General features: G+C 37.7%; 2 protein-coding genes across 4 annotated transcripts; one reads left to right on the top strand and one right to left on the bottom strand.

The window, feature by feature from the left end:
• Positions 1-719: 719 nt before the first annotated feature.
• On the bottom strand, positions 720-15,944 carry LOC115431301 (RWD domain-containing protein 2B-like). Of its 3 annotated transcripts, XM_030151558.1 has the most exons (6): positions 15,492-15,944; positions 15,337-15,404; positions 10,987-11,355; positions 10,727-10,884; positions 6,589-6,655; positions 5,938-6,515 (listed from the first exon to the last, which is right to left on the bottom strand). In XM_030151558.1, exons 1-6 carry the CDS (start codon positions 15,696-15,698, stop codon positions 6,413-6,415), a joined length of 972 nt encoding a protein of 323 aa, XP_030007418.1. In that variant the 5' UTR covers positions 15,699-15,944; the 3' UTR covers positions 5,938-6,412. The 3 variants fall into 3 exon arrangements, with proteins under 3 accessions (XP_030007420.1, XP_030007418.1, XP_030007419.1); XM_030151560.1 differs by lacking the exons at positions 5,938-6,515; positions 6,589-6,655 and adding an exon at positions 720-1,445; XM_030151559.1 differs by lacking the exons at positions 5,938-6,515; positions 6,589-6,655 and having other exon boundaries at positions 8,911-10,884.
• Positions 15,945-16,010: 66 nt separating this feature from the next.
• Positions 16,011-24,850, top strand: LOC115431299 (ubiquitin carboxyl-terminal hydrolase 16-like). Its single transcript, XM_030151555.1, is given in 19 exon segments — positions 16,011-16,282; positions 16,465-16,531; positions 16,621-16,808; positions 17,245-17,348; positions 17,437-17,549; positions 17,644-17,888; positions 18,006-18,101; positions 18,194-18,324; positions 18,418-18,505; positions 19,386-19,424; positions 19,427-19,466; positions 20,199-20,290; positions 20,636-20,689; positions 20,778-20,945; positions 21,061-21,727; positions 22,439-22,533; positions 23,976-24,062; positions 24,192-24,339; positions 24,428-24,850. Coding segments are annotated over 18 exon segments (2,538 nt in total). The 5' UTR covers positions 16,011-16,282; positions 16,465-16,470; the 3' UTR covers positions 24,550-24,850.
• The last annotated feature ends 42 nt before the right edge of the window (positions 24,851-24,892 follow it).

The following is a 24,892-nucleotide window of genomic DNA, read 5'->3' as shown; positions in this document are numbered from 1 at the left end:
ACAGCTATACAAGAGTTCACCTTGAGGGGTCACCGGGAGAGAAGGTCCAGAATCCCAAAGAGCTGCCAGGCCAAGTTCCACATACCGCTTGGAAACAAAACTGATTGTGTTTTTAATTGCTTTGATTATCAAGTTTACTGTGGCAGAATTGAAAATGGTAATGCAACACATAGCAAATTAGCAGACAGATATACTGCTACTTCTGTTTTCGCAGCTCTTGTAATAGATTCACCAGCAAAATCAATGCTACAACTTCAAGCAGTGGAGATAAATTAAAGCATTCTTCATACATCCATTGTAGTTCATTATTAGTCCTTTCTAATATGCGCTACGCATGTTTTATGCAGTATCTTACAAACTATAATGAAAAATTATGCACAAGCATGATTGCTGTGCTGGCAGAACACTTTATTATAATCATAATTAAGAGTTACCGCATTTATTTCATTACAGTGAAGCTAAAATCACTTGTGGAAGGATAAAATACAATTGTCCCATATCTAAGAGGACGCAATATGATTAATGCCGAGTTTCAAATGCATAACAACAATAAATGTATGTTTTTTTTTTTTCTGTTAGGTGCAGAGCAGTGTTAAGCTGCAGCTTCTGCCATGTACATCTTTTTCAAGCATAACTTTGAAAAGTCTTCAACACAATAGACCCAAAAGTGTCTGTTCAGTGTTTGCTGCTTCTAGTAATTCAAAACAATATTATTTATATTAACTTGGCTGTGTGAGTGCCAGCGAGAGAGACATGATGAAATCCCTGTGTTGAAATACCTCACCATGACGTTCAAAACTAATTCAATTATATGCATCAATAGACCTACAGAATTGGGTTATTGTCTGAAATGATGAAAAAAAGAAAATACCAGTAAATCATGTGTGAATGAAGTTTAATGTAAAAATGATTTTCTCAAAGAGTTGCCAAAATGGGCCTCAAGAACAAGGGATAACAGACGATTTCTGCAGCTATTTGCTGAGCCATTTTCTCTGCATCAGCTAGAGATCCTATTTACTATGCCTCTTCAAAGGTATTCCTTATTGCTATAGAAGCAGATAATATGGTGTGGGTCCAAGTAGGGCAAACAACAGGAAAAAGTGCAAAAACAGCAACTGGAAACTTTTATTTTCTGCTGCTAGACTGCTTCTGATTATATAAAAAGGATCATGCATCACACAGATCTTTAGAGAAATACTTACAAATATGTACAGAATGTATAATATTTGGCTCATTATATCCAGGTGTCATGTTTGTGTTTTGATCAATAACTCATTGCATCAAACATGCGGTGTGAATACACCTGTGGAAAAAAAATCGATGCGTATGATGGGTTTCATGATGAGAACGAGGAGATTTCAGAAATGCCGTCGATAGTTGAGTTTCCTCTGAGAAGGTTGATTTGTTCCTCTCGTGATCCACTTAGTGTCACCGTTGTAATTCATCTATACAGAGATAAAAATAAAAAAAATAAAAAAAGCACAATCCGTGCTATCTTCCATGTTCGGGTACGGTCTGGGTCATGCAATAAGAGAACATGTCCTAGAGATTTCTGAATGTTCCCTGAATGTGCTGAGCCACCAGAGTGTCATGGAGCCTTAACACACATAGAGCACAGTGTCCCTGCTTCCACACAAAGTAGAATTTACCTCTATTCACCTAAAAGCAGTACTTGTACATTGTGAAAATCCTCCATTTCAAGCCCTATATTTATAACCATACATGTGTAGGTACAAAATGTAGTTAAAGCTCCACTATTTATCCAGTACCAGGAGGTTTTAGGTGCTGATAATAGGTGTTTTCAGACAGGTAGGGGAGGAAGGCATGACTCCGCTGACAAATGCTCAGAAAAGTACCTTCACTTTCCCACAGCGGCATGAAACAGCATCAGATCATCTATATTTATATTGCATTTTTTCAATTGGACAAAGAGGAGTTGCTGCAGAAGGGAAGTGTATATTTTTTTAGATTCCGATTTTGGCTCCTGCAGCTTTAAGGTCTGAAAAGTAAAAGTAGTCACTGTTCGGTAAAATGGATCCTGTCAGTGTTTGACTATTATGCAACACGCTTTTGGATTAATGCATACAGTGCATTTCCCTGCTGATGTTTAAGGTTTAGTGCGGCTTTCACTGGACAGGATAGGAAGGGTATGAATTTTTTTTTTTTTTTTTTTTTACCTGTAAGCTGACGAAAAACTAAAGCTGTCAGACAAATGCCATGAAGTAAGAGGTGCAATATTTGCCTCTGAGATGTAGTGGAGTAGAAGTTTTAAGCTGCTTAAATTGGAAATACTCAAGTAAAGTAGGGCTTTCCTGGGGGATTTGGAGGGTGGCTTGGGTGATGTGTGTTGTCTTGGGGGTCCTTCAAGGTCCCCTGACAAGAAAATGCTACGTTTTTCCAACAAAAAATATCGTTAGCCTCATAGCATAATTGCCTAAGTTAAATTTTTGCCCAAATTGTGATATCTGTGTTACTTTACTGTCCAAACACTGCAACTTCATTTTACACAGATAGACCTGTCACAATTTGACCAAAAATATGACTTTTGCAATTATGCTATGAGGCTAACGATATATATCCTCCTAAGACCCAGCAATGCATTGTTGTCCTCTGTAAGGGACCGAAGTTTGACAGTTTTACTTAAAAAAATCCCATCCATTGCAAAGGAAATCCCATTAAAATAAATAAATAAATAAATAAAAATAATTTTAAAAATGTATGAAAAAAACTTGCATTATGCAGATTCCAATCAAGACAATTGTTTAATGTCAAAAATCTAAATTTTTCACTTCTCAGGAAGATAATGTTACATCATTTTGGGCAATTACTATTAACATCATATCAGTGTATGAAGATTCGAAAAGATATAAGAGAAAATAAACTTTTAAATAAAACTTGTTAAGGTCCAAAAAGAAGTAGGTCAAGTCATTTTAGTTTTTTTTTTTTTGTCCTTTTCCCTTTTCCTTTCTTTCTTTTTTCCCTTAAGCTTCTTTCTATACTATTATTTCAAACCCTTTACTGATTTCTCGTTTTGTATACTCACATCCTTTGACCTTTTTACTTATTAGACTGTCAATTTTATTTTCATTCCCTCTTTTGTATCCACTTGAATATGCCCAACTCGCTAACTCCTAATAACCATAAATAATTACACATATATATACACACACACACACATACGCACACAAACACACCTGTAAATAACCCTCTGTTTGCACCCATCTTTGTTTTGCTTAATGTCTATGTCTTATGAACTTTGTTTGGTCTGTTTGTTTTTGTTACCCCTGTCACAATATGTGTGTGGCACTAAATAAAAAAAAAAAAAAATTAATAAAAAAAAAACTTTGTTAATGTAAAAAAAAAAAAAAAAAGTGGGTTAAGTCATTTTAGTTGATTTTGATAATCTCTGCATTTATTACTTCCGCCAAGGAGGTTATGTTTTTGCCAGCGTTGGTTTGTTTGTCTGTCTGTCCGTGTGCAAGATAACTCAAAAAGTCATGGACAGATTTGGATGAAAATTTCAGGAAATGTTGATACTGGCACAAGAAACAAATGATTAAATTTTGGTGGTGATCCAGGGGTGGGGGTGGGGGGCACACTGATCTGCCTTGGTGGAGGTCTGTGCTCTCCGAGTGCTTTTCTAGTTTGACATGAATCTTCATCCATTCTTTATGCTTAAGTACTCTACTGAGTAGCATATTTTTCTCCATATCAGTATAAATGCTGCATATGGTTTCATCTGTAGTCAGCAGTTTGGATTTAACAAATGACTAAAGTCCATTTGCTGCATCTCAGCATTAAAAGTGTCTTAATCTATTTGTACTGGGATGCACAACCTGTAGCCTCCCAATCTTAGGAAAGCTGTTCACAAAACAATGGGTGAATGCTGAACGACTCAAGATTTCATACAGTTAAACATTCTTATTGGCACTGAAGGCAGAAAAAATCCCCATAGAGTGGTCCACACTTGAACTGTTATGGTGCTATCGATCTGTATTGGCCAGCAGCAGTGTTTCAGACCTGCACCACCGCTATAGCTGCACCGCATGTCAATCACTCAGCTAAAACTCCTTCCAGCAACATGCTTACCATGGCTACACCTGTCTGTATATACTGTAGATATGAGGAGTGGACTTCAGCTGCTGACAGCTATTTTTCACGCGGCTATTCGTAGCCATATCTCAAGGCACAAATTCATCAGGTCTTTATTTGAAAAGACATTAATGATGATGTAAGGGTTGTATGGTGAAACGTGGGTGGCACAATGGTGCAGCAGTTAGCCTCACAGGGAGGAGATCCTGGGTGTGAGGAGTGGACTTTGCATGTTCTCCCTTATTCTGTGTGGGTTTTCTTCTTATACTCTAGTGTCCTCCCACCATCCAAAAGACATGCACCTTAATAGGTTCATTTCTCAAGCTAGATCGCCCATAGGAGTGAATGTGACAGTGAATGGTTGTTCATGTGTAGATGTTAGCGCTGTGATGAACTGGTGACACTTCCACGTGTACCCCGCCTTAGCCAGGATAGGCTCCAGTACCCTCATGTCCATATCCACAACCCTCATGAGGACCAAGGTTATAATAGTTTTGGATTTTTCATTATAGTTTTATTTAGTTTTGACTTTTTTTTCTCTAATTCAGTTAGTTTTAATTGGTTTTTAGAGCAGGTTTGCTAGTTTTTATTAGTTTTTGTTTTTTTCTTAATGCTTAGTTTTAGTTTAGTTTTAGTTTTTTTCATATTTTTTTCTCTTCATCGCTGTCGTATTCACATAAATCCCAGACAGGACTCTTCTGCTTTAGTCTCCATGTCTCCAGGTACAGTGGGGACCAGAAGACGACTCTAAACCACGGGACAGACTGTGAAATGCCGTATGGTGCCAACAGCTATAATTGCTAGAGTGAAATAAATCAATTTCATATCAATCTGACATTAACAAAAACGAAAACAAAGGGAATTTTATCCATAATTTTTACATGTTTTAGTTAGTTTTTTGAGTACACAATACAGTTTCAGTTATCATTTTTTTCTTTTAATTATAGTTTTTGTTTATTTCAGTTAACAAAAATGTTTTTTTCAATTCTAGCTTTCATCATTTCATTAGTTTTCATTAACGATAATAACCTTGATGAGGACTAAGCAGTTCAGAAAATGAATGAATGGATAGAACCAACCCAGTGGAGAACATGTAAAAGTGTAAAGGAAAAGCGGAGACACTGCATTTTACCATGATGATTTAACAGTATTGATAGGATTGGCAGTTGAAAAGTTATTACATTTTTTATATCAATAGATTATATCATTTTACCCCACTTCAGTTCTGACCTGCACGACTCTTACAAGGTCTAAGCAATAAAGAAAATGCATGAAGCGACGGATGCTGCAACCCGCGTGGCACAGCGGTGCAGCAGTTCGCCTCGCAGCAAGAAGATCCTAGTTTGGAAGCGTGGACTTTGCATGTTCTCCCTTATTCTGTGTGGGTTTTCTTCTTATACTCCAGTGTCCTCCCACCATCCAAAGACATGCACCTTAATAGGTTCATTTCTCAAGCTAGATCGCCCATAGGTGTGAATGTGACAGTGAATGGTTGTTCATGTGTAGATGTTAGCGCTGTGATGAACTGGTGACACTTCCAGGTGTACCCCGCCTTAGCCAGGATAGGCTCCAGTACCCCTTACAACCCTCATGAGGACTAAGCAGTTCAGAAAATAGATGGATGGGTAAAATAAACCCAGAGGAGAACATATAAAAGTGTAAAGGAAAAGCTGAGACACCGCATTTTACCATGATGATTTAAAAGTATTGATAGGATTGGCAGTTGAAAAGTTATTAAACTTTTTATATCAGTTGACAACTGAAGACCATTTTACCCCACTTCAGTTCTGACCCGCATGACCCTTACCCTTACGTAACCCTTGGGTTTTCTTCTTATATTCCAGTGTCCTCCCACAGTCCAAAGACATGCACCGTAATAGGTTCATTTCTCAAGCTAGATCGCCCATAGGTGTGAATGTGACAGTGAATGATTGTTCGTGTGTGTTCGTCAGCGCTGTGATGAACTGGTGACACTTCCAGGTGTACTCCGCCTTAGCCAGGATAGGCTCCAGTACCCCTTACAACCCTCATGAGGACTAAGCATTTCAGGAAATAGATGGATGGGTAAGACCAACCCAGAGGAGAACATGTAAAAGTGTAAAGGAAAAGCTGAGATGATTTAAATGTATTAATAGAATTAGCGGTTGATAAGTTATTAGACTGTTTATATCTGTAGATTACATCAGTTGAGAGTTAAAGACCACTTTCCCCACTTCAGTTAAGACCCCCGTGACCCTTAAAAGGTCTAAGCAATTCAGAAAACGCCTGAACAGACGGATGCTGTGACCTGGGCGGCACAGCGGAGCAGTGGTTAGCTTGGTTACAGCAAGAAGATCTTGGGTTGGAACCTAGAGCCGGCTTTTCCCCAAGGGTGGGTTCTCTTCTTGGACTCCATCTTCTTCCCACCATCCAAAGACATACACCTTAATAAGTGACAGCGAATTCTAAATTGCTTGTAAGTGTGAATGCAGAGAGTGAATGGTTGCTTGCCCTTACATGTCAGAACTGTGACAAACTGGCGCCACATCCATGATAGCTCGATCGGCTCCAGCACCTTCCGAGCCTCCAGAGGATAACGCGGGTTGGAAAACGAATGAATGAATGAATAAATGAATACTGCAACCTCACATGTGCAACTCATCAGTTAACAGGAAATCAAAGAACTACTGCAATGATGAGTGTCTCAGTTAAGTCATTCCTCAACATATATTCTTTAAGTTTAAACTTTTTTGACATTCTTTAAGACATCTCCTGTTCCGCATGTCTGCAGATATACAGTACAGCTCAGCTCTGATAGTGAAGTGACTCCAGAAAAACTAACTAGAAAGAAAAAAAAGAAGAGAGAAAATCAATTAAGTCTTTTGAAAGTCATCTGTGCATGCAATGAAACAAATTAAAGATGCGAAGGAAAAATATTCTTGTCTTTATTGAAAAAGAGTTTGTCAACAGTTGGCGAGTCAAACTGTCACTGCTTTACCAAAGGTACCGTGAAATGATACGAATCAATTTGTTTAATCAAGAAAGGTAGCAACTGAACAAAGAACTATTCCTTACAATTCATGTGAAAGAGACTTTTTGCAAAAGAGAAACTCAGGCCACCATCTGACCTGCATCTATTAGACATAAGGGACTTGGAGCTCCTATTAGGACCAACATCCTTTTAAGCACCATGTCTGTATCCAATATCTGGTCCTCATCTCTATGATGTATTTGATTATTCATTTTTACAAGTTGACTTTAACCTATAAAGACCCAGTCCTAATTTTGTGGCAGTTCCCCATTAAATTTTTCTCTCTTATTAACCTTTCTTATGTGATTTATCACCATGTATCATAATATTATCCTCTCTGTTTTGCTTTTTTTTTTTCAATAAAAATCTGTTATTTTCTGATATTCAATTTACTGATTGTGTACTTTAATCATCATACTGAGATTACATTTGAGGGTTATTATACTAAAAAGAGAAAAAACTGAAGAAAAACTGACTTTTTCAGTAAAATATATCATTAACTGAACATAAACTAAGTGTCTCCATTCACTGTCATTGATCCAACTCCATGAGTTTTACTGATGAATCAATGTTGTAGAAGATGATGGTGTTTCCACGTTCACTACGGAGCCTCTGAACGTCCAAATGGGTCATATCTGACGACCATGAAAAGATGACAAACTGCATTTTACACCAATTAATGACATGTATTGATAGGATTAGTGACTCTAAGGTTATTAAACATTTTAGATCAGTAGATGTTCTTGGTCACTGCTGTATATTTGGGTTTTTATGGGTTAATTACAGAAATGACACCAAGTAGTAGACATAGTCATAGATATGAGACTGTTTTCACTGCCTTTTTATGGCTTTAACCTGTGGCATATTGAAGAATATTGGATATTGCTTGTTCTTTCAGGTGTTTTTGGGTCCAGTATATGCACTGCATCTGGTTTGAACAGGTTTTCCATCCTGAAATTGCTCAAATCCCTAATCTGTCCATACTTTCAACTATATAATGCTGCCATCTGCTGGTTATTGCAAAGCAATTCTGCTAGTTTCCCTTGTCTGCTTCTACTAATTATTGGTTTTATCTTCAAGTTGTGTGTATATTTGTCATTATATATTTATATGCTCAGGTGGAAACTGCCATAATCCTCTACCACAGTTCTAGTCATCATGTAAAATCACTGCATTACAATATACAAGATGCTGAATTTATCTTTTCAAGCAGTAAATTTTTAACAAAGTCTGGACTCTGAAATCTTCACTCCAGGTTCAAACTCTTCATATGAACTGATAACAACATTTCAAAGGCACAGAACATCAGCGATTACCTTTTGCTGATAAAATGCACCGAGAAGATAACCATAAATACCATATATTTGATGAAATAACATTTACAAGCAGCGCCACAGGACAAGAATTCACAATTACACAAGACTGTCTCTCAGTCTTATGGGGCTAAAAATAAGATGCATGTTCAATAACCACAAGTTTTAATTGCAGGAGTGTAATCCACAATTACACCAGCAACTAATCTTTCAAAGCAAATTGGATAAAGATTTTCTATGGTTATGTTATCTATAATTCATAAGAAGAAAGTCAACAGATTTCATAAACAGATATCCAGCATATTGTTGACTGCGGTGTCTAATTAGAATGTGGTATCAGACCTGAAAATCCTCTAAAAGCCTGGCTGTAATACACTGTGGTGCCATTTCCGGGGAAAAAAAAAAAAATACCTAGGGCAAAGTGTGATATTAAAAATGCAAATACAACTTGGGTCCTTGAGAAACTGCTTCGATAAACATCTTCATAGTGGTTCGTTTTTTGATAAACTTCCCCACTAGTTGATACAGTGAGTGTTAGAACTGACTTTGTCAAATTAGAAAATATTCTCACTCCCTTTTGTCTCGGAGAGGTCAAAGTTTAGCTATCAGACGAACACAGATTGGCCAAAAGATTATTTCCGCTGACAGGTAAAGTGGTAATAATTTAGATTATTTAATTATAATGGGACCTGTCAGTGAATGGGATATATTAGGCAGCAAGTGAACAGTTAGTCACTGAAGGTAATGTGTTGGAAATGGCAAAATGGGTAAAAGTAGAGGTCTGAGAAACTTTGACGGAGAAAATTATAATGTCAAATCACTGGGTCAGAGCATCTCCAGATCTTAAAGTGGTTTGTACCTACCAAAAGAATCTAAAGAACCCCAACCAGACCACAACCAATTGATCATCTATGGGAACAGAACATTATTACCACCTGTCTAATATTGTGTAGGTTCCCCTTTTTCCACAAAAACACCTCTGACCCGAGGCCTAGACTCTACCAGACCTCTGAAGGTGTGGATCGGACTTACTTATCCAGAACCTTTCACAAATTATCAATTGTCCTGAGATTGGGATGTCCTTCTTTAGTCCATTTTTCTCTGTACTAACCACTGCAGACCATGAACACCCAACAAGACCTGCAGTTGTGGAGATGCTCTGACCCAGTCGTCATTGCTACAATATGGACCTGGTCAAATCACTCATTTCCTTACATTGCCATTTTGCTTCAGCTTCAAGGACTAATGTTCACTTGCTGCCTAATATATCCAACCCTGTGAAAGGTCCCATTGTAATGAGATAATCAGTAGTATTATCAGTTCTCCTGTAAGTGGTCAGAATGTTATGGTTGATTTGTGGGCTTGGTATTGACAGAATTTGAATGTGATCAATAGCTTACGCCAGGATTTACTAACTTCAGGGGGAAAAAATCAAGTTGAAAGTAGAATTGACTAGATTTTTCACCATTATTTTCATGTTAAGTTCAAGAATTACAGATTTACTCATTCAGATGTTCACCACCTTGACTTGGATGTCCACTTCAACAGATATCTAGTTTTCAACACGGCCTAAGGTTGCACCGATCCGATATTAGGACTGGATATCGGCCCCGATATTAACATTTTAGCTGGATTGGGGATCTGCAAAAGCAACTGATCCTTCCCCTTCAAATTTTTGCAACACGGGTTACGTCATGCATGCCGAACGTAATTCTAAAAGTAACGTGACGGACTTGTATGTGGAGGACGTGGTGGGTTATATAGCTCTATAGCCCCCCCAAAAACTGATTTATACAGTTGTGATGTACAACAGTAGTTGCTTCCCACCCGCACGCATGGTTGACGATGTCACCTGCGACTCCCCCATGTGCTCACATCCCCCAGGAGAGTGTCCCCCTTGGTTGAGAACCTCTGCTCTAAATTAACAGTATCGGAACGGCATTAGGTATTGACCAATATGCAAGGTCCCATCATCAGTATCGGCATTGGAACTGAAAAAGTCAGATCGGTGCATCCTTAACACACTCAAACATAATTAATTTCCAATGATAAAGTTCAGTTTATCAGCTTTTTCCTGTTATTTATTACATTGGCCTCCATTACATTGGCTGGCCGCATTTAAAACCACCGAATGCATTTCTATTATTAACTTAGTGTCGAAAGCAGATAAGGCATGGGCCAAATACGAACCTGTGGGGGAAATTTTTACTTGACTTCTATCTCCCTTCAATGCCGAAATATATCTGAAAGACGTCACAACAGCCTTTTTCATTTAAGAACTGGTAGAGCTGCCCAAGGTCCATGTGATTACCTCTGTTCCCATGGGGGTCAAACATTGCTTCTTCAAAGCCTGTGAATTTGCGCAGAGAGTCTATACTTTTAACAGCGCTGTCGTCCTCGCCCTGACGATCAAGGGGAATGTCCTCTCTATGTCGAATCATGATCTTCTTCCATGTCAGAACCTTCACTCTGTGAAATGGGAAAAAGTTTGCAGAAATAATAAAACTCACACCTTGGCAGACTTCTTCTTTCTGTGACATCAGGGGCTAAAAATAACAACACTCAAGTTACCTGGACCAGAACTCCTCACAGGCAGACTGAGGACCTTCCACACACACAATACCGGGCTTTCCGGGCATGCTAAATCCCGACAGGCATAACTCCTTAGACCATTCCAAAATATTCTTCCTCTTCGTCTTGTTGTAAATGTGATGACTGTAGATCCACAGTCGGCTGAACACTTCCTGTGGCCGTGCAGGGGCAGACTCTTTTTTAGGTATTGCTGTTGCAGATAAGCTCCGACTAATGAAGGGCTGCAGGTTGTCTTTCACCCAGTCCACCGCAGTGAGCACACATACTTCCCCCTGGCAGTTTTCCATGAGGAATGTGTTGAGATCTGCATGGAGCTGGGTCTGCTGGGCCCTGCTGAGCCCAGCACACCTACGGCACAAATAAAACATGATGTAGTAGCCCAGGAAGAAAAATATTCAAGGCCACATTAAACTGGAGAGTGATGTGCTTTTTTGCTACATAGCAAAAAGTAAATTGCCATAACATATATAACATATACAGCTCTGGAAAAAACATAAGAGACCACTGCAAAATTATTACTTTCACTGATTTTACCATTTATAGGTGAATGAACATTTTTGTTTTATTCTCTAAACTACCGACAACATTTCTCCCAAATTTCAAATAAAAATGTTATTTTTTCAAGCATGTATTTGCAGAACACGACACATGGTCAAAATAACAAAAAAAAAAAAAAAAAGGCAGGTGTTTTCAGACCTCAAATAATGCAAAGAAAACCAGTTCATATTCATTTCTAAACAACACAATACCAATGCTGTAACGTGGGAAAAGTTCAGACATCAATATTTGGTGGAATAACCCTGATTTTCAAAGACAGCTTTCATGTGTCTTGGCTCTCCACCATTGCTGTTGGATGAATTTATGCAGCTCCTGGCAGAGAAATTCAAGAAATTCAGCAATGTTTGATGGCTTGTGACCATCCATGTTCCTCCAGAAGTTTTCAAAGTGGGTTCAGGTCTGGAGATTGGGCTGGCCGTGACAGGGTCTTCATCTTGTGGTCCATCATCCACACCTTTATTGACCTAGCTGAGGCCAGGAGCATTGTCCTGATAGAAGAACCAGTCCTCAGAGTTTGGGGACATTTATTGGATGAAGGAAAACCAAGCCTGATACCATCAGTAGATTGTCCTCACTGTGTTCTGTATGTTATATGATGTTTTGCCTTTTTGTCAACTGTCTTTTTATGATGTGTTTTATGTTTAGCCTTTTTGTCAACTGTCTTTCATGTCACCTGGCTAGGGACTACTGATGGAAATTAGCACTGCTGCTACAATCTGGCATATTTACAGCTGCAATTGTTGGAGATGTTCATTGATATGCACTGTCCCTAATAAATAAATAAATAAATAAATAAATTTTAAAAATGGTCGGAGCAGAAGTCCAGTAGTTTTTAATAGTTATTTTTTTGATTCCAGTTACTTTTGCGGTACTAATAACACTGTTTTTGCCTGTTGTAAGAAGATAGTGATGGCCACAGTGGTGGTGTTTATACTTCTCCCTCTTAAATAAGACATGGATCAGGTGTTTATTCAGTAAAATAAGGTGTGCTCGTGTTGGAATTCAACAGACATAGGAATGGAATATCTGTCATACATGCACACATGCTGATTTCACAGGAAACTGCAGTGGTCTCTTAATTTTTTCCAGAGCTGTAAATGAGTTTGAGATACACCTACTTGCACTGTGACATCAAGATATCAAGATTTTGCATGCGACTTACCATTACTGCTTCTTCTAAACATTATATTTTCTAGAGGCAAATTACAAGCCTTGTTTTGCTTTACTGCTCCACTATTCAGTATATGTAACATTAGGGGTGACACAAAATATCGATATATCAATATCAATATATAAATAATAATATCAAAATCTATATATTCTATGTTTTCTTTCTTATCTTAATAATACACTGACATCAGACACTGATATTTGTATTAAAACATGTGGCTTTCTGAGGAGATTTTTCATGCAATTTTAGTTTAGCGATGAAACAATAACAATAACACTGATCAATAACGATTTAGCTCACAATACATCATCCTGCTCATGTCAAAATACATGAATTTACCAACATTTGTGCAAGTAGTGCAGAGTTTTCTAGGCAACAACTGGAGGACATGATAAAAGCCTATGAACAGATTTATTGCAGAATGTCGCTAAAAATTCCTTTCTTCTGCTCACATATTGATTTTTTTTCCCACTCAGTTTGTGTGATGGAAGTGATGAACAGGTGGATGATTTCATCTGGATATTTCTGAAATGGAAACCAGCTACCAAGGAGCTTCAAGCCGAACATGATGGTGATTACTGTCGGTTCTACAACAGGAAACGGTTTTGAATCAAGCCGATGGACTCTTAAATTGTACTTTACTCTTCACTCTGCTTGATGTTCATATTATTTATTTATTTATTTTATTTAACCTTTATTTAACCAGGTAGGTCGATTGAGAACCAGTTCTCATTTACTTGTTATTACTCTTATTATGATGTATGTATTTCTTCCATGTGTAGTGTTTATTTAGTACACTGTCCATTAAAACAGGCCGAGGACACGGTGGAGGGATTCTGTTACTTGGCTGGTCTGGGAACATGTTAAGTACAAAGGTCTCTTTCTCTCCTTCCTTTCCTCTTTTATTGCACTTTTATCAGGTTTCTGCATTGATGTCATTGATTTTGGTTTTCTTGTCTTTTAACTATTTTAAATAAGTATTTTCATATGTGTCTTTCATTTTACTTTGCTGTTGGTAACTGGTAACACATTTACTATACGGATTGGCCCATCTGCTGTTAAAGCACTTTGTAAACTGCTGTTTTTTTAAATATAACATAAATTATTATTATTATTATTATTATTAGATTAGATTAGATTAGATTAGATTAGATTAGATTAGATTAGATTCGATTCCACTTTACTGTCATTACTCAGTATAAATACAGGGTAACGAAATGCAGTAATTATTATTATTATTGTTAGAAGTAGTTGTAGTAGTAATAGTAGTACTAGTAGTGGTAGTAGTAATAGTAGTAGTAGTAGTAGTAGTGGTAGTAATAGTAGTAGTAGTAGTAGTGGTAGCAATAGTAGTAGTAGTGGTAGTAGTAGTAGCAGACGTGGTAGTAGTGGCAGTAGTAGTAGTAATAGTAGTAAAAGTAGTGGTAGTACTAGTAGTAGTAGTGGTAGTAGTAGTAGTAGTGGTAGTAATAGTAGTAGTAGTAATGGTAGTAGTAGTAGCAGTAGTAGTAGAACTTAGTAGTACTAGTAGTAGTAATAGTAGTTGTAGTAGCAGTAGTAGAAGTAGTCTGTAGTAGTGGTAGTAATAGTAGTAGTAGTGGTAGTAGTTGTAGTAGTAGTAGTAGTAGTAGTAGTAGTAGTAGTAGTAGTAGTAGTGGTGGTGGTGGTGGTGGTGGTGGTGGTGGTAGTAGTAGTAGTAGCAGTAGTAGTAGTAGTAGTGGTAGTAATAGTAGTAGTAGTGGTAGTAGTAGTAGTAGTAGTAGTAGTAGTAGTAGTGGTGGTGGTGGTGGTGGTGGTGATGGTAGTAGTGGTAGCAATAGTAATAGTGGTAGTAGTAGTAGTAGTAGTAGTGGTGGTGGTGGTGATAGTAGTAGTAGTAGTAGCAGTAGTAGTAGTAGTAGTAGTAGTAGTAGTAGTAGTGGTAGTAACAGTAGTAGTAGTGGTAGTAGTAGTACTAGTAATAGTAGTAGTGGTAGTAGTAATAGTAGTGGTAGTAATAGTAGTAGTAGTGGTAGCAGTAGTAGTAGTAGTAGTAGTAGTGGCGGTGGTGGTAGTAGTGGTAGTAATAGTAGTAGTGGTAGTAGTAATAGCAGTGGTAGTAATAGTAGTAGTAGTAGTAGTGGTGATAGTAGTAATAGTAGTAGTAGTAGTAGCAGAAGAGGTAGTAGTAGCAGTAGTGGTAGTAATAGTAGTAGTGGTAGTAGTAGTAGCGGAAGTGGTAGTAGTAGCAGTAGTAATAGTAGTAAAAGTAGTAGTAGTGGTAGTAGTAGTAGCGGTAGTAATAGTAGTAGTAGTAATAATAGTAGTAGCAGCAGCAGTAGTAGTAGTAGTAGTAGTAGTAGTAGTAGTAGTAGTAGTAGTAATAGTAGTCGTAGTAGCAGTAGTAGAAGTAGTACTTAATAGTAGCAGTAGTAGTATAAAGGGAGGTCACACTAAATACTACCACTTTGGTTTATAGAAGCTGTTTCTTCCCTGAAACTTTAGTTATTACTGTATATGCGTGATCATTACAACTTTATTAAACCAACAAACCAAACCTAATGTGTGCTTGTGAGTTTAACACAGTGCTGTAAATAAAATGAATAAATCAAACACCTTACCGGACTGTTATCTCTGGTAACACACTGGGGTATTCAGATGGATAAGCACAGGAGAAGATAACATCCATCTGTGTGGAAGACACACTGAGTACTGATTACAGTTCAGAGCATATTTAAAGCATGACTAAATCCCTGTGACTGTGTTGTTTATTTACCTTTTCTGTGCATGTAGAATCCACACTCTGCTTTATGAGGAACTGTGGTCTGGATGGAGGGGGGCTGTCTGATGAACCCTCCACATAGTGCCTGAGCTCAGCCACTGCCAGCTGGTCTGTCATCTCCAGCTCCTCCTGGGTGGGAAACATGCTGGTCAGCAGCTCTATCTCTGCGAGTTGACTCTCAGCCCACTCCAAGTAAGACATGTCCACACCGACACGCGGATCCCCAGTGCTGTTATGGTTCACAGACTTTTAAACACGACCTCTGTATTTTTTGCCCGTTAAAGTTCCCACCACACGAGTTGTCATTTCGTTACAATTAACACCACAGTTAAATCCATTCAAGGTTTCTGAAGTATCAAGTATTAATGTACATATCCTGTAAATAAAAATTGCTTCACTTGCAGAGTAACATCTCACCAGAACAGTGAGTAAAACGTTACTGCTAGCTGGGTTGTACTTGAAGTGTGTTTCCAGTCGGACTCTTTTAAGAGACGCACACCGGAAACAGTCGTACCGAGCATCAGAAGTAGCGGCACCGTCACGTTTAGTGCTCTGTTGTCTGCATGTGTCAGCTGGCATTTTTTGTGCTAAATCAGCGGAGTAATTTTCAGGGGACTGTCCTAAAAATTCCTGTCTGCCTTTTCTAAACTGACAGTCTCGTGTTTTTCGGCTGTAATGCGTAAACTAAGTTAAGTATGTGTAGAATAGTGGAACCATTCACTCATAGTAAACGAAACTGAAAACCGAACTGAAGGTTGTTTTTTTTTTTACCTGCATCTGTGACAGTAAGTTGAAAAAAAAAACAAACAAAAAACATCAGTATAGTCATGATTTAATACACGGAATACTTGTTTGCTTTTGGCACTTAAGTAGTCTTATTTTAAAGCATTGTGTCCTGCTAGCTGTTAGCCAAAGCTACGTTAAAATATAGTGTAACTGACTCCCATCTGTGTACTGACTTATTCAGGTGAAAATGGGAAAGAAAAAGGGGAAGGATAAAAGCTCCAAGGAGGTCGATGACATTGACCTGACAGGTAAATGTTCTGCTTCTGCCGTATGACAACCTGTGGAAGGCCTAAGGTTAATTTGCCTCACTGTGTTTTATATATGTTAATCTTCATAGGTCCATCCTGTAAGCATATTAAAAAGGGATCAGAACAAACTCTTATCAAGAAACTCTCTGGGAATTCTGACTGGACAAGTTGTGAGGACTGCAAGCATGATGAAAATAAAGAAGATGCGAACAGTATGGATCCTGAAATTGAAAATGAACTACCAACAGTATGGATGTGCTTGAAATGTGGGCATAGGGTAAGTTTATTCTGCAATATTATTCCTCCCATTATGGCTTGAAACTACTTATTTTCAGTGTCAATTATTTTCTCAAATATGTTCTAATGTCATTGTTAGATTATTTAGTCTATAAAATACAAGAAAATGGTGAAAAGGTGGTTCCATAAGCCTAAGATGATGTCTGCAAATATTGTGTTTGGTCACAACCCACAGATATTCAGTTTATTCCCATAGAAAGGGAAAAAAACATGGAACTATTTTCATTTAAGAAGCTACAATCAGTGAATATAGACTTTATTTTTCATTAAAATTAATGAAGCCAATTATAGATTGTCAGAGTTGTTGATTTTTAATTTAATTATTCACAACTAATTGATTAATTGTTAGACTTGTATTCGCATTTTGACAGTTTTTGTTTTTTAAATAAATGACTTAAGTGCAAATTTTCCTTCAGGGATGCGGAAGAAATTCTGAGAACAAACACGCCGTCAAACATTATGAGACTCCACGGTCGGATCCTCATTGCTTGGTGGTCAGCCTAGATACCTGGAACGTGTGGTGAGTATGTCACTAATGACGCGGGACCTGTATTTTTCTTTAAATTGTAAGTTTTGCGTCTTTATTACCATACATTGGTTCTCTCCAGGTGTTACATTTGTGATGATGAAGTCCAGTATTCCAGAACAGGGCATTTGGCTCAGCTGCTGACCAACCTAAAAAAACAAACCTCATCCGATGCCTTAAAGAAACCACAGAAAAGTATGTACCTCAAGGATTATTTTTTTCACATTATATAATGATGGAATTTAGTGACTCCTCAATAATGCCTGAAATGTTGTGTTTGGTTGTTTAGAAGAAAAAGAGGAAGACATTGTTGTGGAAGAGGAGCAGAAGTCAAACTCTGTTAAAACAGAAGACAGTGAAGATAAGGAAAACAAAGAAGAGAAAGAGAAGGAGAAGGACCACCAGAAGAAAAACACTAAGAGAGAAAATACAGGGAAGTCTCAGAAGTCCAGTCAAACAGAAGACAGTCGAGTTGTTTCGGTGAAGGGACTGAGCAACCTGGGAAACACGTGTTTTTTTAATGCAGTCATTCAGGTAAAACTGTACATAATATTGTATAAAACTGTTTTCTGGTTAAAATGGGAGCAATCTCATAGTATAACATGTATATTATGAATAATTGACACTTGCTGTCATTTCTTTTCTCTTCAGAATCTTTCTCAAACTCAGCTTTTAAGACAAACTCTCAACAAAGCGACAGAACAGAAGATGAGCCTTAATATCGAACCTGTTTCCCCCTCAAATCTGGTGTGTTGCCATTATTTCTTAAAAATGACATTAAATTACCCTAAATATGGTTTGTATATTGTACTTAAAAGCTGGTTATAATGTCATTACAGGATCGTATCGCTGTCCAGTTAGACCAGCCCGGATCCCTGACTTTGACTATGTGTCAGTTACTGAATGAGATCCAGGAATCTAAGAAAGGAGTGGTAACACCACGGGATTTGTTCACACAAGTTTGTAAAAAGTTAGTGTGTTTCCAGTTTAAGGCGGAGCTCTGTCTTGAGATGTGTTGTTGGTGTATCCCCTTATCGTTGATCCTCCTTTATCTTTTCTGCAGGGCTGCCAGATTCAAAGGATTTCAGCAACAAGACAGCCAGGAGCTTCTGCGCTACCTGCTGGATGGAATGCGAGCTGAGGAGATCAAAGTATGTATTCACCTTCAAGCTGATATGATGCTGACTTATGCGTCAATTTGTGGGGTTTGCACTTTCACATGACATTGCAGCGACAGTAATAATCAGTCAAGAATAATCATTTTAAGCACAAGCTCAAAAAAGAAATGGTCACAAGCAGTACATGATGTTGTGGTTAGTGTACAAAAGAAGGAATTCCAGTCTTTATCACAAATAAACACCAACAAGACGAATGCAGATGATGTAGATGGGAAGTTAACATTAGATTGAGATTAGATTTATAATATTGATAGATTTCCTTTATTAATCCCCAAGGGGAAATTCAGAATACAAAATGCGGTCACTGCTCCACAAACACAGTCATTCCACATCAACAGTCAATAAATAAATAAATGCAGAGTTTAAGTAGCTGTGACTTCCTTTGTGCTTTCTAAAAATCTGCAGACATTCCCTTTCATTGATATAAAGCGCAGCAACAGGAGCTTCGAACAATATTTATGAGACGTCAAAGCTCTGGTCCTTTTTTAAATTTTTTTATTCCTTTTATTTGTATTTATTCATTTAGTTACAGGACAGTGTGTATTGGCAGTAGTTACAAAGAACAAGATGCATGCACCAGATTTAGCAGAGAAGCTGATTTCCATCTGTGCATTTGGATATTTAATCACAATGTTTATCTTTTTTATTGATTTTAAAGAATGTTTGCTTTCTCAGATAGTAATTCATATTATGGTTAACTTTTAATAAGATGAGGTTTAATCAAGTAGCAGTAATAGACCTAAACAGCCCAATCTCTTGAGGTGTTTTTCCTTACCCTTCAAATTCTGTTAAAGGTTTATTAAATGGGTTTGGTTTTCTTTTTATTGTGAGAATATTGTATTTGTTTCTATAGAGAGTCAGCACTGGGCTAATGGATGCATTAAAAGAATCTAAAAAGGCATTGATGGAGAAGAGCTAAAAGCATTGCTCAAAGGTAAGAATCAGACATTTTATAAATTAGAAACCTTCCTGCATTCATGATTCAGAACAAACCTGTTTAGCATCTTACTCAAGTAAATAACTTAAAGGAGTTTCATTTTGCTTTTTTAAATGGAATTATGCATTTTAAAACATTTCCCTGTAGTCTACATAAACTGTAAATACTATGTTTGGGTCTGAATTCTTCACTAATTCAATTCCACAGGCCCATCTTTATCCCTATTTCTGAGTAATGACGCCAGAAAGGTCGGTTTGAGCACTGGCCCTTTAAATGCAAATGAGCCACTTTATGCCCCACCCCCTCCAGGTTGTCGGCTGTGCTGCTCTGTCACGTTCAACCACTTGTGTTTGTTGGACATATTTTCAGTTTTTACTACAACAACTGCTGCTGATAAACAATTATGTCGTACTCGGAAGAATGTTCATCGGAAGTCTTGACCTTATATGTGTAAATGTCGTGACGTAACTAGTTATAAAATGTAACAAATTAAGAAGGGATTGAAACAGGTTGTAGAAATCCACTCGATTTTTGCCAAAATGAATATAAAGATAGCTTTGCAGCACCTGGAGGGTTCAAATTCAAACTTTTTGAACTATTAGGGTCCAAATACACAAATAAATGAACCAAAGACTAATAAAAGTGGGTTTAGCAAAATATGACCCCTTTAAATTCACCTTATAGTTTGTGTAAGTAATCTGGATCTCTAACTGTATATTTTGATTTCAGAGTATGAGAAGAATGGATTTCCAAAAAACTTTGTGGACCAAGTTTTTGGTGGAGAAATGACCAGCACCATAATGTGTCAGCAGTGTAAAACGGTATGTGCTGTGGAAGTCATGTTAACATTACAAAAAAAAAAAAAACATGCAGGAGACAAAATGTCGGAATAGTCCCATCTGCTGTTAAGTTTTTGAATAGCCTGTAGACAAGCTTGTTGGGAACAATGCACCGTTAACTATGATGACTTATTTACCGTACTTATTGTATTTATTGTACTATGTGAGATTGATTGTTTTGGTGATATGTGAGATATGTACACTTCTGTTGCAAATCAAATTGCCCTTCGGGGACATTAAAGATTTTTCAGTTCAACTGAAACATCTTCCCCCTGCAGAAAGATAAAAATTCAATTCAATTAACTAATATCTGTTCTCCTCTTATAGGTTTCTGTTGTCACTGAGATGTTTTTGGATCTTTCCCTCCCTGTTTCTGATGAGGTAAAGCCCGCATGAGTATTTTTGTTTTCTATTTTTCATGTTTTACATGTGTTACACTGTTGTGCCCTCTTATGACTATATCCTTAAGGCGTACAGAAAAAAGAACCAGAAAAAAGCAACTCAGAAAGCCAGTGAGTCGAGCCAGGATGGAAGGAACAGCCCGGCTTTGACCAACGGGAATGATGATATTCCCACAGGGGCTGGCAGCAAGTACCAGCAAAAGAAAGCCAAGAAGCAGGCAAAGAAGCAAGCCAAGGTACCTCAGTGAATATATCACCTAGACGGGAAGCTACAGGAGGAAGGTTTTTAAGGAATAATGTGTTGAGGGTTTTTGCATAGAGTAAGCTGTGTTTCCATTTCTGTGCCAATAGCAACAAAGGAGGCAGCAGAAGCTTGACGGCAGGGTCACGTTAGATATTCTCACATCCCCGAAGAACACAGAGGATACACCGACAGATTCGGCTGTAAATGCTGACGACAACGCGGACAATGAGCCTCACGAAGAAGAAGAACTTAATGAAGGCGGTCCTGCCCAGGTCTGTGTCGCTAAAGAGGACCAGAAGAACACTGGATCGGACCAGGCTGACGAAGAAAAAGAAGAAGACGAGGACTCTCTAACCGACGGCGACTCTTCTGTCAGTAATCGTTTTACTATCCTATCAGAGGAGCGACAGGGAAATAACAGCGTCTTGGAAGGCGAACAAACATCCAACATGAATCAGGAGCAAGAGGATGACTCTCTAGTGAAGGAGATGGAGAAAGTAAACTTAGATGATGCCTTCATTGAATGCTCAGATGCTGTTGATCAAAGCATGGAGAGTGAAGATGAACCTCTGGAGCCTAAAGAGTACACCGTGGTTAACCAGGACCCAGAACTGGCCTTCCACACTCTGGCCACCAGGACGGCGCCAGAGAAGCAGGAGTGTTCAGTCCAATCGTGTTTGTTTCAGTTCACAGAAGTTGAAACCCTGACTCAGAATAACAGCCTGTTGTGTGTCACCTGCACTAAACGGCAGCCGAGCAAAGACGAAGCTGGAGGTATCTGGAATTTCTTTTGTAGTATTTTGTAGTTTCTGTCTTTAATCCATAAAGACCCAAATATCCACCACCGACCAAAAGCACCTACTGATCTAAACTGTTTAATACCTGTTGATCCTTTAATCCTATCAATACATGTAAATAATTGGTGTAAAATGCAGTTTATCATCTTTTCATGGTCATCAGATATGACCCATTTGGACATTGAGAAGCTCTGTAGCTACCGTGGAAACACCATCATCCTCTACAACATTGATTCACCAGTAAAATCCATGGAGTTGGATCAATGACAGTGGATGGAGACTCTTGGTTTATGTTCAATTATTGATATATTTTACTGAAAAAGTCACTTTTTCTTCAGTTTTTTCTGCTTTTGATATAATAACCCTCAACTTTAATCTAAGCTTTTATGAACATCTGGATGATCAGTAAATTAAATACAGGAAAATACCTGATTTATACAGATAAAATACAAAAAACAGAGGATTGTATTATAAATAAATGGTGATAAATCACTTAAAAGTTAGATATAGAGAAAATTTCATTTGGGAAGGGACATAAAGTAGTGCAGGGTCTTTATGGATTAATATACACTGCATTTAAATAAGTAGAGTATCAAAATATAATACTAAAACTTCAACTCATATTATGTACTAAGCAACTCAGTTTTCTAGTCGGGGATCAGTAAAGTTTTTCATGTTTTGTTTTTAGGTTCCAAGAAGAATATCTACACCGATGCCTTAAAGCAAATGCTGATCTCCTCTCCTCCTCCAGTACTTACCCTTCATCTGAAAAGGTTTCAACAGGTAATCTACTCAAAAAACAGAGGATTCATTAGCTAAGTTTCTGTGCAGGCTGCATGTTTTGGCAAAAAAAGACCCGCGATCCTATGATTATTGTGAGCAAAATTGCAATTTTCATTTTCATGATTAGTAGAAAAAAATGCACGTATTGGTCATTTTGAAAGTCTGTTTTTCCAAGTGACACACATAAGCTTAAACTAGTTTGTAAAAAAGTAAAAATAGCTTTCATTTTGTATGTTTTACACAGTACCTCTATCTGCTTAGTCAAACATACTCAAGGCCAAAGATTCCAATCTGGCCGGTTTAACTGATGACGGCGATTTAATGGTTAACCTATGGCTGATTCAATCACTGTGAATGCTCTCCTGATGTCTACAACAGCTTTGTGGTTCAGTAGAATGGATTTCTTAGCTGTAATGGGAGAGATTAGTGACAAGTTTTGTGTGTTTGCATTCTTTTAGCTTTGGTTTTGATGATAAAGATGCAAAGAAGTACAAATATGTGTGTTTGGCCCATAGTTCCGCTACTTGACAGACTGTATAGGCCTTAGCTGTCTCTCAAAATAAACATTTACTGACTATTAGATCTTTTTAGGTAGCACTGCAATTTGCTAGTCCATGGATAAGATGTTAAAGATCATCACAGAGGTTGTCTGATTGTTATTGAAGCAACAGTTTTCACAAAATTGGTGTTTTTTTGAGGAACCTGAGCCACTTCTCCCATAGGACTCCATTCAATCAGATGAGACTGGTCTTCTTTCATAGACCTCAAGGCCATGATGTGTTTTTAATTTTAAAAAATTATGGATTCTGTGTCATTTAATCAAAATGATCAGTATGCAACTGGACACATTTTATGTTCTCTATTTCTGCAAATATATCACCCTATATCTGGACATTTTAAGTACATTTATTTAACTGCACTTCTTTCCATGTCTGATTTGCTATTACACAATAAGCCTATTTATCTATTTATTTATTTATTTATTTTTCTTGGGGTTTTTTTTTCGTCTTTCTTCTCTCCTTTTTCTTTCTTTTATATCTTATTCTTATTCTAGGAGATGTTATTGTACTTTTAGAATGTAAGCCCCTTGTTATGTATTTGGCTGTAACCGTTCAGCCTGAGCAAACTTTCCAATATCTGTCATGTGGTTTTCTTCCAGTATATTAGTACGTCGTAATCTATTTGATGTTTTATTATGTTGGTCGTTAGTGCAGGACAACAGACGGAAATTAGCTTCCCTGCTAAATCTGGTGCATGCATCTTGTTCTTTGCAACTAATGCCAATACACACTGTCCTTTAACTAAATAAATAAATACAAAAATAAATAAATAAATACTGCCACGTAATTAATTGTGCAGCTCTGGTTGCTGTTAAGAAACTTTTGAAACAGTTTGGTATTTCATCATCAGAAATTTAATAAGATCGATTGTCTCTCTTTTAGAATGGCTACAGTATTTGTAAAGTGAACCGGCATGTCCAGTTCCCTATGATCTTGGATCTGGCCCCATTCTGTGCTATAAAGTGCAAGGTATTGTAACTTTTCATACAGTAGCTTTTTATTGGATATCTAATACTTTAACAGGCTGTTAATGAATATATCGCTGTTTATTATGAAATACAGATTCTGTGAATGCTAACAGAGCTTATCCCTTTACAGCATGCGACAGAGGGAGATGATAAAATCCTGTACAGTCTGTATGGCATTGTAGAGCACAGTGGAACAATGAGATCAGGCCATTACACGGCCTACGTGAAAGCACGTCCTCAGGTCCCTGCGTCATTGTCCAACGGAGTAGGAGCAGAAGGTATGGGTCCACAGGCATTAAGACTATCAGAGAGATCACTTGTTATTGATGTTTTTAGTATCTCCTCTAACACTTTTACCCACTTCAGGAGATGCAGAGCCACCCAGAGGATCCTGGTTCCATATCAGTGACACCAGCGTCCAGCCTGTGAGCGAGAGCAAAGTTCAGAGTTGCCAAGCCTACCTCCTCTTTTACGAAAGGATCCTCTAAACGACTTGAGCTTCATCACTCAGGAAATGCAAATCAACTCGCATCAGATTAAAAATATTGATCACACAGAGGAGGGGGGGTGTTGACATTTTGACCACACTGAACAGCTGTATGTCTGCTGGGATACAAGAATACAATGAAAATCAACTTGGACTGTGACCATAATGTGGAATTGTGTTTTATATAAACCACCAACAGATGACACTTCTGTAGATAAATGAAAGCTAGAGGGAGGATAATTTGTACCAAATATTTATATGTTTATTTTTTAACAATATGTAATGAAATGCTTACAAATCAACACTTGTGTGGTGTCTTTCTGACTGGTTTCGACTGAGCATGC

The sequence above is a fragment of the Sphaeramia orbicularis genome, chromosome 13, assembly GCF_902148855.1.
Source record: "Sphaeramia orbicularis chromosome 13, fSphaOr1.1, whole genome shotgun sequence".
NCBI classification, from domain to species: domain Eukaryota; kingdom Metazoa; phylum Chordata; class Actinopteri; order Kurtiformes; family Apogonidae; genus Sphaeramia; species Sphaeramia orbicularis.
Note: the sequence above shows the minus strand (reverse complement) of the source record. Positions and strands in the feature narration are given on the sequence as shown.

Bases quoted from the DNA above. Each gene is read 5' to 3' on its own strand.
- LOC115431301 (XM_030151558.1), bottom strand. From the start codon at position 15,698: ATGTCTTACTTGGAGTGGGCTGAGAGTCAACTCGCAGAGATAGAGCTG. The intron at 11,356-15,336 runs GTAAGGTGTTTG...TTTGTGCCGTAG, and splicing joins TTACCAGAGATAACAGTCCG to GTGTGCTGGGCTCAGCAGGG. The intron at 6,656-10,726 runs GTAATCACATGG...TATCCTCTGGAG, and splicing joins TGACCCCCATGGGAACAGAG to GCTCGGAAGGTGCTGGAGCC.